The sequence below is a fragment of the Erythrolamprus reginae genome, chromosome Z (assembly GCF_031021105.1).
Source record: "Erythrolamprus reginae isolate rEryReg1 chromosome Z, rEryReg1.hap1, whole genome shotgun sequence".
In the NCBI taxonomy this organism is placed as follows: Eukaryota; Metazoa; Chordata; class Lepidosauria; order Squamata; family Dipsadidae; genus Erythrolamprus; species Erythrolamprus reginae.
This window is the reverse complement of record NC_091963.1, coordinates 64252489-64268807: the sequence shown is the minus strand read 5'-3', so window position 1 is coordinate 64268807 and position 16319 is coordinate 64252489. Positions and strand designations below refer to the sequence as shown.

General features: G+C 46.5%; 1 protein-coding gene and 1 long non-coding RNA gene across 5 annotated transcripts in view; one reads left to right on the top strand and one right to left on the bottom strand.

The window, feature by feature from the left end:
- Nucleotides 1-2264, bottom strand: part of LOC139153603 (uncharacterized) — a 28201-nt gene extending 25937 nt beyond the window's left edge. The window contains exon 1 of one of the 2 annotated variants that reach the window (XR_011556855.1): nt 1230-2264. This is a non-coding gene — a long non-coding RNA (uncharacterized lncRNA). The remainder of the gene's footprint in view (nt 1-1229) is intronic. The other variant, XR_011556856.1, reaches the window with a different exon arrangement.
- The window catches only part of CDK13 (cyclin dependent kinase 13), a 220760-nt gene continuing 205442 nt past the window's right edge, over nt 1002-16319 (top strand). For all 3 annotated transcript variants that reach the window (XM_070727748.1, XM_070727747.1, XM_070727746.1), the window contains exon 1: nt 1002-2936. In XM_070727748.1, coding sequence (XP_070583849.1) covers nt 1705-2936 — 1232 coding nt within the window. In that variant the 5' untranslated portion in view covers nt 1002-1704. The remainder of the gene's footprint in view (nt 2937-16319) is intronic.

Genomic DNA, 16319 nt, shown 5'->3' with positions numbered 1-16319 from the left:
TAGAAATAAATATAACCGTTTATGCTGGAAAAGGAGATCAGGGTACTGGCTAATGTATGTGAACAGTACCAGGATAATAAAATTGAGCCCATCACCGGAAATAGACCTGGAATTTGATGCATGTGAGGCATTAAAGACACATCCCATGGGAATATCATGTGGGGATCAAGCTATGAACATAACACTAATACCTTTGTAATAGTAATATAGACTGGTAAAAAGGTAATCCCCAAGAATGGTTCCCTTGTGCTGGAAGGACTGATTGTAATGGATGGCAGTGTGTTATTATACTGGAGGAGGATACTCGGGACAAGAATGTCCAGGCCTCAAAGTAAGATTAAGGTGGAAGGTGACGGGTGAAAATGAAGTAATAACATATGAATTTGGAACTGATGGTACAGGGGCTGATCGTATGACTTATGAACTCTTGGTTGCGGTATAAAATAACTGGCTTGTCCCAGAGTCTGATGTCCTGGACTGCGAGATATTTTTTTTATGGCTAAAACGGGACTACCGCTCACCGACTCCTGGAGTTCACAATGAACTGGTTTGTAGCCTGATATCTTAACCAAATTGGCTTTTCCTCCCCCCCACCCCCAAAAATCTTGCCAAGAAAACTGCACAGATTAGTCTAGGACTCTAGGCAATGTGTAAGAATCATACACGATTGGATGGAAGAAAAGACGTTTGGCCCTGTAAATTAAATGTGGATAATCCATGTGGTCTGCATGGGCTTCCACAGGTTACACCAATACACCTGGAAGACGAAGGATCTTTGAATGAGGAATGTTAGGTTGAGTATATGTGTTTTAATTGGGGTTGTTAATGAATGTTTTTTTATTGTTTTAGAATCTTTTTTTACTGCTTGGAATGTTTTGTTTTAGAATACTGCTTTAGAAATTATTTTTATTTGCTGGAAGCCGCCCAAAGTCCTTCGGAAGTTGGACATATAAATGTGTTAAATAAATGAATGAATGAATTCTGTAGATTCGAACTTATAACAAGGTATGGTTTCATTTTATGAATGGCTGTTCAGTCCTATATAACATTACCATACTTCCACGGACATGAAATATTCAACTACAGTATAATCACCCAAAGCCGGAAGGCTCGCGAGATTATTATAAAGAGGGGGCGGGGGAAAGAGAAAGTCTCGCGAGTTTTTGTTGATTGCGTTTGGAAAAGGAACAAACCGAACTCCCCAGCTTAGAGATAGGCTCGTTGCTTACTTCAGCTCAGTGGCGCACGCGCAGTTGTTCTAGCTGCGCCGGCCGTCTCCCTTGTCTCTGCAAGCGAGTAAAAGGACGGCGGAGATTATTTGGCAATTGCTCCGTCTCATCCCTTCCTCATTTTCCCGGATACGGAGCGAATCGACCAGCCGGGGGCAGCAGATAAAGCCGTGGGACACGAAGCGTTCGGACACGACCTTAACGAATCGTTTAAGCATAAGTATCGAGAGTGAGGCCTAGCTCAGGGCCCAGCCAGAAAATGGGACCGGTTTATGTCAGGCGAAGAAGAAGCTATCACCTCTGGTTTTAGGGGATCGTGGAAGCGACAGCTGGCGGTCCCAGCAGAAGGAACTGTCGGCAGGAGAGACTAGTCCTACGGAGCCGAACCTAGCAAGGGGCGCCAATGGCGACTGCTTCTTTCACCTCCACCTCTTGGGCGCCTTGACGGATTCTTGTTTGCCGGAGAGAGATACCGATGCCGAGTACCTCAGAGGCGGCGACGTCCGGAGGCGGGAGCAGTGACCGGGCCTGGGCAGGTGGCTCCGAATCGCCAGCGGCAGAAAAAAAGCGTTTACATCACCGGCGGCGGAAGCGCTACGCTTCGGCGCAGCTACCACCCCCCCCGTTGTCCCCATCACCTGTGGCGGGCCCGCCGGCGCCTTCGCTGCTGTTTCCGCTGCTACAGCCCTCGCTCCTGCAGCCGCCACTGCCGCCGCAGTCTCTACTGTTCCTGGCGGCCACTGGCGGCGCCGCCTCCTCCTGCTGTGGGGAAGGGGGGGAGCGGAAGCGATCGCGAGGCAAGCGGCGACTGGGGATTCGGGCCAAACGGCGGCGCGGCAGATCAGGGGGTGCATGTGGAGGTAATTCAGGGGCGGCCCTCGCAGCTTCGGAGCGGCGCGGTACGGGGGCGGGCTTGGGGCCACTGGTGGAGGCGGCGGCCGAAGAATACGACGACGTAAGCTCCCAGTCGGAGGGACCGGTGGGATGCGGGACAGCCGGGATAGGGAGTGGTGGCGGGAGTCCGGCGTCCTCTGGTGGCGGCGGGGGCAACCAACGACGCTCAAACCGCGGTGAGGCGGATCGGAGCATCCGGCGACCGCATAGGGAACACCGCAGCAATAGTGGGCGTCGCTCTCGGGAGCGGCACCGGGAACACCGCAGGCGGGGGGTGGACAAGGCGTCGTTACAGCAGGAGGGGGTGGCCGCGGTTGTCAGGGGGGGAGCCGAGGCCTCTTCTTCCTCTAAGTCTCGCAGCCGCCACTATCACAGCGGTGGCCAGGACCGAGAGGGCTCCCGGAGTGGCGGCGGCGGCGGCAGCAGCGGCCGCAGGAAGGGCTCAGCTGCGTCGCCTAGTAGCAGTCGAAAAGACCGGGAAAATAAAAGCCACCGGAACCGGACGAAATTAGGCAAAGAGCCTCCTTCTGCTTACAAGGAACCGCCTAAAGCCTACCGGGAGGATAAGACAGAACCCAGGGCCTACAGGCGGCAACGATCATCACTCAGCCCTTATCGAGATGACAGCCCAAGTAGTCACAGAGCTTCACAAAGCCAACGGAATCGCAAGTCTCCAAGCCCACGGTCTCCTCTTAGCCCTTATTGGCGTCGGTCACCCAGTTACAATCGGCACAGTTCTTTCGAGTGTGCTGGGGATGTATCACCGAGTCCTTACAGACGTCGCTCACGCAGCCCTTATAGTCCGGCAGTCAGGTAATTATAAGGATGAAGTTTCTTTAAAAAGAAATTATTTTGAGATTTTACATTATTTTAGACTATTTGAGATTTTACATTATTTCAGATTGTTCTCTCAGAATAATCCAGTAGTAAAGTGTGTGTCTTCCAGCTGGCTAATCAAATATAAGTGTGAGATGGACTGAACATAAAATGTATTTTTGAAAATTGGACAACAAATGTTTTATGCATATGAACCATCAATTAAATGGTATTAGAAATGGGCATTTTAAAAATATGTTATTCTTGCATTAGCTATTTCAGTTAGAAATAGACAATCCTCCTTGGAATTACATAGTTTTTGAGGAAATTCAACTGTTAAAGTGATGTTTTGATGTAAAAAATATTTGCAATCAAATCTCTTCCCAGTTATTTATTGGCTAATACCATAAATTTTCATATTGAAATATAATTTTCATGTTAAATTGTGAGTTCTGAATAATCAAGCTCATGAGCAAAATTAATATTTGAGGAATATTTACACTTTATCGGTTGATTTTACTTGAATATATAGGTTTCAGAATTATTTCTTAACTGCTGTATATTTCTCTCTATATGTTTTACACATACACAGACATACTCAGAAGTAAACGACCTTGGGCTCAATGAGATTTCTAAAAAAAAGTATGTATTTCCTAACTATGCAACTCCGCACATTAGCTTTCATCAAATGAACAAATAATGGAACATTCTACTACCAGATAAACAAATATTGAGCATAAATAAGCTGATTTCCAGCAGTTTAGTTCTAAAAATAGGGTGTCCAGCCAACATGGAAAATGGAATTATCAGGGAAATCAATCGTTCGGGAAATATCAGGGAATTATCAGGGAATTCATGAAAAAACTGGAATTGGGGGGAAAAAACGAACTATTAAAATGTTTAAAAGTCAGGGTAAAATCATGCAAAACAAAAACCTGGATGGCGCTGCCTGGCAGGGTCAAGCAAAAATGAGCATAACTGGCAAAAATTTGCTTCCTCAGCTACCATATTTCTCCATGGCTTAGCCTTATGAATATACCTTAACTAGATCGCAAGTTACAGGGAAATGTCAGTGAAATATCAGGGAATCTTAAAATGCTTTCCCCCTGGCCATCCTGTAAAAAGAACTATAAAATTAAAAAAAACCCAATTGATTAGAAGAATAATTTGATCTCAATAGTGTTATATGTTTCTCCATAAATAGCTTACAAAATAGTTTTCATTTTGCATGGTGGTGGGTGGAAGTGATTTATTTAATGTTAAGTTCAGTTAAATCACTTCCACCCACCACCATGCAAAATGAAAACTATTTTGTAAGCTATTTTTTATGTTGTTAAAAGTGTTGGCCTCTGCTGTAAATTCTTTTCAAACTGACATATTTAAAAAGTATATAAATCAATCAATCAATCCTCACTGATAAACAGGTCTTGTTTGAAATCAACTTCATGGTTTGTAATATTCTTATTCTCTCTTTAACCATATGCCTCTTCTCCACTTAATTATGTCAGAAGTTAATGATTAAAATATTTTTAAAAACCAATTATTTTGAATCACTATTTCTCTTGCAATCATGGTTTTAATAATTCTGTCAGAGAATGAAGAACTTTAAATCTTATCTTCATTTACAAATATGATCCAGTTATTTATTTAATTTCCCAGAGTGCGGTACCTAGTTGCAATGGTTGTTTTATTTCTTTAAAAAAAATAGATTTTACAGACTTCATTAAATTTATTACTTCATACTTATCAAATTTAGTTGCTGCCCATCTCCCAATTCAACAGAACTCTGAAGAGCTTACTATTAGGAAACATTTGATTGTGGAGATCCAATTCCTAGCAAATAATGGGCAGTACTATGTAATTTTCATTCTGTCTTTATTCAGCTTCTGACATATATAAATCAGTTCACTAAAACATATTTTTTATGGAAGTGCATGGGAAACCAAAGTAGGCTCTGGATAGGAAAAAATAACTGTCCAAACTACTTCATCTACAATTGCATAATCTTGTTTAAATATCTATGTAATTTGCTTAAAGCAGACCAATATTTATGTTATTTTCCCTATTGTTGAGCTGGTTATCCTTAAAATATTTTGGGAATGATAGACCAGATTTGACAATTTAAGTGATTTTCGGTTGCTCTTGAATGTTTTGGGATTTGTTTTATTTGCTGTATAGAAACTTGATTGCTTTCAGATGATTTTCTGTGAAGAATGTAGCCTCAAGGCAATGTTGACTTTGGTATGAATTGGACATATACTAATATAGAATTAGAATTGTATTGCTTTGTGTTGATGGTGTCAGATATGTGACAGAGGAGGGGAGGTCCCCTAATTTCATTAGCTATCTTATTGCTTTCTTCCCTATGTATCCTACATCCTGTATTGTATTGATTTATAATTTTTAGCTTGGCAGCTAGATGCCCAGGGATTTTCGCACCTTTTGGGGAATGTGAGAGGAGAAAGGCCCATGTGAATTGCAATGCTTGAAAGCTGGCAGAGGATGAGCCTGAGAAAGTTCCCTTATCATGTTCCTAGAGCACCGATACAGTAACATCTTCACACCTATGGATTGGCTGAATCCACATGGGACTATTGGAAGGGGTTTCTAATTCCATTATCCATCTGTATGGCATGAAGGATCTCAGAGCCTGCGTTTCTTTCATCTTGCTATCACTTCAGTTCAATAAATATTCCTTTTGAAATGCCAAGGTTTTACTTTCTTGAATGAGAAGGACAGGTCGGACCTTACATAAAACAGTCTCTGCAAAAGTGATCAACCTGGAGAAAATTTTTTCGCTCTACTGAGGGGATCCTGCAAACCATGTCTGAACAAAATAGTGAGCAACGGGAGGTAGAACACTGGGGAGAAACATTCACAACTACCCAGCTAGACATGGAGACTGTCCTGGGAAGCTCTGTGAAACCCTGGTGGTCAATCGGTGTAGGGAAGAAGGACAGCGGGGATGGGAGAACCACCATCCATGGAAACTGCAGGCCCTAACTGACCAGGAAGAGCTGATCGAGGAGCTGCGAAAGGAAGACTGACTCAATGTGTACATCACCCGACTCATGATGATGGAAACTTATAAGAATCTTATAATCTAGGGATAGTTGAACCGACAACGGAGTCGGGGCAGAAATCGCACTAGTTGCTGATGAAGCCAGAGCTGTCACCCCAGACCCAGCAGCTGCCACTGACAGTGGAGCAGTAGCCACACTGGAGAACCCACCTCTGGCAACATCAGCCCATGTGAATGTCCCCAGCCAATTCAGAGGAACCCATTTAAAGAGGAAAACACTTCCTCTTGGTGTAAAGTTTGATAGGAACCATCAAATTAGTTCCTAGTTTGAAGTAGGAAGAAACCCTCAAGTTGGGTTACTTCCTTGTTCAAGTCCTCATCTATATGCAGGAATATGGCTGAAATTTCCCAACCCAGGGGGTTCGAATATGAGTTGTCACCCTAGCCTTACAGGGGGCAGGGCCAGTGGATGGTGACTCCCCAAAAGGCTGAAGCCCTGGAACTACAGAAATTCAACCACTTCGGGATGGCTCTGCGTTACCATTTTGAAGACTCACTAGCTGACAGGGGGAGAGAAACTGCTTTAAGAAGCTGGGAGATTGTAGAGTTTTACCCCACCTTCAACCCCAGAGGAAGGAACTCCCGACATTTTAAGGTGGCGATCTGTATCCGAAAGTGATCTGGAAGACAACCTTTTGGTAAGTGATGGAATGAACCACTCACCCTATGTTTTAGACTTTTCATCCCTGGGCAAGGAAAGAGGGAAAAAATCTCAGCCTTAACTGGACTTGGAGTGCACCTGATGCCTCATAAATCCAATCTTAGTGGGAAAGCTGGGGATGCACCAAAAGAAACTAAAAACTCCCACAGCTTTCTGCCAATTAGATGGGATAGTAGCGGTGGGGGAGCCACCTTTTTTGCTGCAGAGTTCTTGCGAATAAGCATGAGAAACCATAAAGAAACACTCACATTCATAATAGCACCCAGAATGGAAGGGCCACTAGTATTGGGACTCACGTGACTGAGGAAATGGGATCCTAAAGTAAATTGGAAGTGAGGGACCATAGAATTCCAAGGACACATTATTTTCACGGTTGAACAAAAGGAGAAACCTGAAAGTGGGGGATCAGTAAAACGGCAATGCCCTTCTTGACCACCCCAACCCAGGGCATCCCAGAAGAGTACAGGGTAGCTGTGATTTTCAACGAGGAAGGCTCTGATGAACTACTCACACTGCACCACAGACTGCCATCGAGATTTTGCCAGGGGCTAAACTCAAAAGCCAAAAATGTATAGCATGTCCCCCCAAAACTTGATGAACTAAGAATGCTCATTGACAAAAAACTGGCAAGGGGATTTATCAAACCTACCTGATAGAAAATCACAGCCCAGGGCTGTTACAAGAGAAAAAAATGGCACTTTGTGCCTTTATGTAGATTATAGAAATCTCAACACTGTGGTTGTGGAAAATGCATTCCCCTTCCCCCTTATGAAAGTCATAATAGCACACCTCTCTAAGGGGAAAAGTTTATCTAAACTTGCACTTAAGAGAGGCTTATTACCACATCTGAATAAGGGAAGGGAACAAATAGAAGGCTGTCTTCAAAACCCACTGGGTTGCTACCAATTTGAATTACAAAGCACCCTAGCCATTTTTATGCAACTAAAAAGGGAGGTGCTTTATGAGCATTTATGCAAAGGGATATTGGTTTATCTTGGTGACATTTTACTATACACAGAAACCAAAGTGGAGTACATTAAATTAGTCTGAGCGGTCCTAAACAAACTTTGCAAAGTTTCTGTCTGGGGGACAGAAGGGAAAGGAGAGACATGATCGAAACATTTAAATATGTTAAAGGGTTAAATAAGGGAAGTGTTTTTAATAGGAAAGTAAACACAAGAGCAAGAGGGCACAATCTGAGGTTAGTTTGGGGGAAGATAAGAAGTAACGTGAGAAAATATTATTTTACTGAAAGAGTAGTAGATGTGTCAAGCCCAAAGTCATAATGTGAAGTCAAAGGTTGGCCTGACACAGTTTGGTAGTGAACGGGGGGGGGGGGGGGGAGTGAGAGAGAGAGATATGCCACGGCACATTCCTTTCTGCTAATGCCATAGTAAAGAACACAGGAAGGAATCAGGAATCCTGCATAGAATTGGTCCTCATGACTGCACTTGTAGGTGTGGGGTTATGATATGGGTTTTTGACCCAGATGTAATCTAAGGGACTCAGAGTTGAAATGATTCAAGTCAAATCCAGACGTGGCTGTTAATAAATCGTACCCTGAGAAAAGCACAGGCATGGAAATAATTTATTTCTCAGATGCTATTTGGTTCTCTGACAACAATTCCAACTCTCTCCCAATCCAAAGAATGGAACAGAGGGAGTTAACCAAGAATCTGGAGGTGGAAGGCTTGGAATGTTCTATCCCCCCCTCCAGTAGGAGCCAGACAGAGTTCAACATTATGAAGGTAAAGAGGGGAGGAATAGGCTTGGGGCTGAGATGAACAAGCCAGAAACAACCTATCTTCCTGAGTGGGGTTGGCTGAGATGCCCATGGGTTGCTGAAGATTCCTTTCCCCGTGGCCCCCTGAAGTTAATTCTCTAAACGGCAACAATGAATAATGTAGCCTCCCCTTCCACCCCAGATCCTGATTCCCTAAGTGAATTGCAAGACAGAGGCAAGCCGCAGTTATATCAAAGGGATTCTTTTGTGTGGGAATTTCAAAACCTGCTTGTCCCCCCTTCTCCTGCTCCTCTGATTGCAAACGGCAGACTGTTTCCTAAATTGCATAATGAGAGGGCTCCTGAGCCGAATAGTGTAGCAAGACAGATAGAAGCAGAGACTCGTATTTTTCAATTGAAACAGGCAGGCAAGCCTGTGAAGAATTTTATGGAAGAATTTCAAATGATTGTCTATAACCTGAAGGGGTGACCAGAAAACTGTTTGGTCCATATTTTCAAAAGTGCCCTTGATCCAAAGTTGAGAGAGGCGTGTGAACTGCAGATGGGAGGCAGCTGGGCCATTCAAGACTGGTATGCCATGGTTGTCGCTTTGGTTGATGTAATTCTTGCTGAGAAGGGACCTCCTCCGCCCCATGCAACAAAGGATCTTTTAAGAGGCCGTCTTTTTCCTTGTCAGCTGGGCTCCCCTTGCTCAGGGGTTATGAGGGGAACAAATTGCTACAGATGTGATCAGACTGGCCATAAGACGCCACTCTCCCCCCAAAACCCGAGCCATGCTCGCTAGCAGAAAGAGGATCTGAAGAAGCCCCTCTGCAGGGTTGCTGGGCCTTTCAAACTACAGAGCTGTGCCCTCCTGAGGATTTTGCTAAAGGTGAAAACTGTATGCCTTCAGGAACTGCCCCCGGTTGGAATGAGGAGCCGGTAGAGAGGACGACTCTGGTGAGTGAGCCCATCCATCCGTTCATCATTAAAGCAAAGATTAAAATAATGACCACGGGGGAGGAGGAAGAAATACCAGCTCTGATAGATACAGGGTGCTCGAGATGCCTTATTACCGTTTCCCCGATAGTAAGACACCCCCGATTGTAAGACGTATCGGGGGTTTCAGGGGGGTCGGGTAATATAAGCCGTACCCCGAAAGTAAGACATATGTCTTACTTTCGGGGAAACACGGGGGGTATTGCCGCCTCCCTCTCATCTAGCTGCACGCCACCTCCTGCCCACGTCCGCACCGTCCCCCTCTCCATACGTCGCCGCGCCGTCCCCTGCACTTGTCACTGCCGCCTCTGCAAATTTACTCGGGCACGTCCCTACTCCAAAGAAACCTTCCCCCCCCCCGCCCATCACAGAAGGTAAAATGCATATACACTAAAAAAACACATTTTACACAGGTTTTTTAGCTGTCAGTGCCCCTTTAACAATATAAGACATACCCTGAAAGTAAGACATAGTGGGGCTTTTGGGGATAAAAAGAAAGTAAGACACTGTCTTACTTTCGGGGAAACATGGTAGCAAAACTGTAGTGGAGAAGTTAAAAATCCAGACCAGGCCTTTGGCGAAACCCATCCGGTTCCAGCAAGTGGACGGTTCACTAGTGGGTGGCGTTCCCGCTATGCTCCTGATTGAGTTAGTGGAGCTGCAGATAGGACAGCACTGTGAATTCTTAGGATTCATAGTCGCCCCCAAGATGTTGGAAACAGTTATGTTGGGTCTGGCCTGGATGGACAAATGGACTCCCACCTTTCGTTGGGAGGGTGGGCATCGTAAGCTTTTCATCCCCTTGGGCTCTAACCCTTTTTCAGAGACTGACAGGGGAAACCCTCCTCCCTGGAAGGAGCCAGATGGGTCCTTAGCAGTTGTTACAGTGATGGAAGGAACACTTCCAGATCTCTGGAAGGTGCCCTTGGAATACAGAGACTTGGGAAAAGTTTTCAGGGAGGAAGGTTGCAATGAACTGCCCCCTCACAGACCTACAGACTGTGTGATAGAATTTGAACCAGGGGCAACTCTCCCAAAACCTAGGATGTACGCAATGTCACCAAAACAATTGGGAGAACTGAGAAATTACATAGACACCAATTTAAAGAGGGGATTAATCTAGCCCGCAAATTCCAGGACAGCAGCCCCTGTTCTCTTTAAGGAGAAGGACGGAGGCTTTCGCTTAGTCGTTGACTACCGAAATTTATTTATTTATTTATTTACTAGATTAGTATGCCGCCCCTCTCTGTAGACTTGGGGTGGCTCACAGCAACAATAAAACAATGTACAACAAATCTTAATAATTTAAAAAACACTAAAAACCCCATTATTAAAAGCAAACATACACACAACCATACCATGCATAAACTGTATGGTCTCAATTCCCCCATGCCTGACGGCAGAGATGGGTTTTGAGGAGTTTCTGAAAGGCAAAGAGGGTGGGGGCAGTTCTAATCTCCGGGGGAGCTGGTTCCAGAGGGTTGGGGCCACCACAGAGAAGGCTCTTCCCCTCGGTCCCGCCAAACGACATTGTTTAGTCGACGGGACCCGGAGAAGGCGAACTCTGTGAGACCTAACCGGTCGCTGGGATTCGTGTGGCAGGAGGCGGTCCCGGAGATATGCTGGCCGATGCCATGAAGGGCTTTATAGGTCAAAACCAACACTTTGAATTGTGACCGGAAACTGATCGGCAACCAATACAGACTGCGGAGTGTTGGTGTAACATGGGCATACCTAGGGAAGCCCATGATTGCTCTCGCAGCTGTATTCTGCACGATCTGAAGTTTCTGAACACTTTTCAAAGGTAGCCCCATGTAGAGAGTATGACAGTGGTCGAACCTCGAGGTGATGAGGGCATGAGTGACTGTGAGCAGTGAGTCCCAGTCCAGAGAGGGCCGCAACTGGTGCACCAGGTGAACCTGTGCAAAGGTCCCCCGCGCCACACCTGAAAGATGGTTCTCTAATGTGAGCTGTGGATCAAGGAGGACGCCCAAGTTGCGGACCCTCTCAGAGGGGGGGGGTCAATAATCCCCCCCCCAGGGTTATGGATGGACAGATGGAATTGTCCTTGGGCGGCAGAACCCACAGCCACTCCGTCTTATCCAGGTTGAGTTTGAGTCTGTTGACACCCGTCCAGATCCTAACAGCTTCTAGGCACCGGCACATCACTTCTTCGTTGACTGGACATGGGGTGGAGATGTACAGCTGGGTATCATCAGCATACTGATGATACCTCACCACATGCCCCTGGATGATCTCACCCAGCGGTTTCATGTAGATATTGAACAGCAGGGAGGAGAGGACTGACCCCTGAGGCACCCCACAAGGGAGTAACCTTGAAGTCGACCTCTGACCCCCCACTAACACCGACTGCGATCAACCGGAGAGATAGGAGGAGAACCACTGAAGAACAGTGCCTCCCACTTCCAACCCCTCCAGCTGGCGTAGAAGGATACCATGGCCGATGGTATCGAAAGCCACTGAAAGGTCACGAAGCACCAGGACAGAGGATAAACCCCTGTCCCGGGCCTGCCAGAAATCATCCATCAACGCGACCAAAGCAGTTTCCGTGCCTAAATCCTGACTGTTGAGGGCCTAGATAATCGGTTTCTTCCAAGGACCGTTGGAGTTGGAGCGCCACCACCTTCTCAACAACCTTCCCCATAAAGGGAAGGTTGGAGACTGGACGGTAGTTTTTAAGAATGGCTGGGTCCAGGGAAGGCTTCTTGAGGAGGGGGCGCACAAGTGCCTCCTTGTAGGGATCTGGAAAGGACCCCCTCCTCAAAGAAGCATTGACAATCTCCTGGACGCAGCTCCGTGTCACCTCCCTGCTGGCCGAGACCAGGAGGGAAACGGATCCAATAAGCAGGTGGCAGAACTCACAGCTCCAATGGCCTTGTCCACTTCATCAGGTGTCACCAGATCAAACTCTTCCCAGACAGGTGGACAAGTACCTTCCCAGACAGGTGGACAAGTACCAGTCACCTTGACTGACTCGTTGCCAGTCGACTTTGTTATCCAATTGGAGTCTAGGTCCGCCCAGATCCGAGCGATTTTATCAGCGAAAAACATGTTAAAATCCTCGGCACTACTCTGCATGGACTCCCCAACTCCCCCCTGGTTACGAAGGGAGCAGGTCACCCTAAACAGAGCGGCCAGGCGGGATTCCGCTGATGCAATCAAGGCTGCATGATACGCGCATGTTGCTGCCTTGAGCGCCACTTTGTAAGTCTTAATATAAGCTCTTACAAGTGCTCGATAGGATTCGGACTTACTCTTTCTCCATCGCTTCTCTAGATGTCTCTTCTGGCATTTCAACTCCCAGAGCTCCTCGTTGAACCATGGAGTTCTATGGAGTCTAGTGCTGCGGAGAGGTCGCAACGGCGCAATCCGGTCAAGAGCCTCCACTGCAGCCTTGTTCCAGGCCTCAGCAAGAGACTCCGCCGAACTGTGGACAAGTGCATCTGGAATAACCCCAAGCGCCCTCTGAAACCCCACTGGGTCCATCGGGCGTCTGGGGCGGAACTGCCTAATCAGTTCCACCTCCCTGCGGGAAAGGATTGGAGCCAGGAAGTCAAGCCACAATAGAAAATGGTCTGACCATGACAAAGGCAACACTTCTAAGCCCCTTAGTCTCAGACCATTACTCAATTGCCCAGAGAGGAATACCATGCCGGGTGTGTGCCCCCCCTCATGAGTCGGACGCTGTACTACTTGAGTCAGGTCCATGGCTCTCATGGTGGCCATGAACTCCTGTGCTAACCCAGAGATTTCGCCGAGCGATGGCAGGTTAAAGTCCGCCAAGACAATAAGTCTGGGGAATTCTACCGTTAGCCCGGCTACCTCCTTGAACAGCACAGGCAGGGCTGTTGACACGCAGCTGGGAGGCAGGTACGTGAGTAACAAGCTCACCTGAACCCCTAAGACCAACTTCACTAGGAGGGACTCACAGCCCGCAATCTCTGGATCAATTAGTCTATGTAGGCAAAGGCTCTCCCTGGCTATAGTAGCCACTCCTCCCCCCCTTCCCTGGAGTTGAGGCTGATGCCATTCTTGAAACCCAGCTGGGCAAATTTCAGAGAGAGGAACTCCTCCCTCTGGGCCCAGCCAGGTTTTAGTCACGCATGCCAGTTCGGCCTCATCCAGGATCAAATTCCGGATGAGGAGAGCTTTATTTACCACAGACCTGGCATTGAGAAGCCGCAGCCTGAGCCCAGGGCCAGAACTACACTCGTCACCAGTACCCTGGGTTGAGCTCACGAAACCGGAACAAGGAATCGCTGTTAAGCAGCAATCCCTCCTTCCCCTGCAACGGCTAGCTCCATGGCTCCCGCCATATTTGCCTCTACCCAGCAGCACCGGAATGTTCTGACCCTCTGCCACCCCTGAGATAGGTGCCCCCTCCCTTCCTGCCTCTCCAGCGTCAGGTGGACCAATTGTGTCATTCATGCCATTCCCATTTATTTCATCCATACCATAATCCCGCCCACCCCACCCATCCCATGCATACCAATCATTCATTCCACACATATTACTACACCCACCCCACTTATCCATCAATTAAAAAATCCCCCCAATAATTTAATTAAAATATAAAATGAAATATAGAAATAAAAATACAGATTAATACTAATTAATTAATACTAATAAATACCAATTACTCCAAAATTAGTACTAATAATAAATAGTAAGGATATAGATAAAATCAATTAACTTAATTTACACTAAAAACTTACACTAAAAGCAGTTCATTAAACAAAAATATAATACATTAGATTAGTTCGAGTCAGTCCTTTACAAGTTTCCTGTCATAGTTCTTTCACAAAGGGTACAGTAAGATTCTTCCAAAGGCAATAAAGGGAAAGGACTGTTTTTTCAAAAATAGTAGTCCAGGAGGGGGGCAGGGGAATATCTCCTTAATCTCCAGTCTTCTAAGTAAGGTCTCACCCCCATTGTTGTAACTTCGGTCTCCTCCTGGCTCAGCTGGCTTCGTACAGGGACCGTGGTCCTTATTAGTCAGGTCTTGGTTTCCACAGGTTGCTTTCGAATGACGGCCCCTCTCACAAGTTGACATCTCCAGCTTCCTTGTACACCACATGATCTTAAAACGGCCACAATACGGCCGGCCACTGTCCTTACCAACTCCTCTCTTGATGGCCGGTCCTGGCCCCCCCGATTCGCAGATCTTCTTCTGGCAGGTCTTCCAGCGCTGGCTGCTTTCACTACCAGCGCCCCAGATGTGCCTGCTCTCACCAGCCAGTTCCTGAGGGCTCCCAGCCGCCCAGCAATCTTTGATGTTATCAGCTCAGCTTTCACCAATTTTGTTTCCGCTCGGCTCCGCATACACACACACACACACGCTTGCCTCACTTTCACTCCACTTTCACTCTTAATGCAGTGTGTGTGCAGAACACTTATCCCCTCCCCTTCATGAAGGACTTACTAAATCATCTAGCCATGGGGAAATACTTTACCAAGTTGGACTTAAGGGAGGCTTATTACCGCATCAGGATAAAGGAAGGGGATGAATGGAAAACCACTTTAAACTGCCCATTAGGAAGTTTCCAATTTCGAGTGATGCCATTTGGTCTGAAAGGGGCCCCTGCCGTGTTCATGCAGTACATAAATTAAGTTCTACGTGCCCATCTCTACAACGGGGTACTTGCGTACTTAGATGACATCCTTATCTACAGCCAGAATCTCCCTGACCACGTCAAGTTGGTGAGGCAAGTCTTGAAGAAGCTTTTGTCTGCTAAGCTCTATATGAAACTTTCCAAGTGCGAATTTCACCAGATGTCAGTAGACTATTTGGGATACCGCATATCCAGCGAAGGCATAGAAATGGAGCCAACCAAAGTGAAGGCGGTGCTTGATTGGCAAACTCCCCACACATGCAAGCAATTCAGAGTTTCTTAGGATTTGCACATTTCAACCGGAAGTTCATTCCAGTTTTCGCAGAAGTTGCCTTGCCCCTAACCGAATTACTAAAGACTGGGTCAGCCCCTACCTAGCCCAGACCCTCTTATCCAATCAGGTAGACAATGGAATGCCAAAAGGCTTTCGAAAGTCTCAAAAGACTTTTTGCAAAGGAGCCAATCCTGCAACATCCGGACCCCGAGCGGAAGTTTGTGATCCAGCGACGCCAGTAATGGTGCTATTACAAGAAAATGGAAGTGGACAGTTGCTGTCTTGTGCATACCTTTCCAAGAAGCTGACCCCCACTGAGAGGAGGTGGGCTATCTGGGAGAAGGAAGCATTTGCTGTATGTGTAGCACTGGGGACATGGAGGCATTTTCTGGAAGGCGGAGCCATTCCTTTCAAAGTGGGGACTGACTATAAGAACCCTGAAGCATTAAAGATCCTTTGGAGGCTTTCCCCTAAGCAAGTACGATGGGCCCAATATTTCAGACGGTTTAATTTTACACTGAAACATATTCCAGCTAAGAAGAACCTCATTGCTGACACTCTGTCATGAAAGCCACCATGAAAAAGAGATCACAAGACGGACGGAGGAATGGGGATGATGCGGGATGAGTTGCTGTTCCCGACCTCTAAAAGGGTAATAGGAGCCATTGGAGGTCTCTACTGTGAAGGCACGCCCAGGGGGTGATGTCTATGCCTGAGACAATCTTTCCTAGGAGGGAGGATAGGGTGGCAATAGATGCTCTCCTTTGTGACTTAATCTAAGAGGTTAGCTCCCTGATGCTGGACTGTCTCTCTGGGGAACGGAATACTCTGGATTGGACAGTCTATGACAGCTCCCAAATGCTGCAGAGTAGTAGATGGGACTAAATGGCTTTTGGCTATATTAATTGAAAAGCCATGATCCTGCAAGACCGACATAGAGATGTGGAGGTCTGACAGGGTGCTTTCCTTGGATGGACCATGAATTATGATGCCATCCAAGTAGCATTGA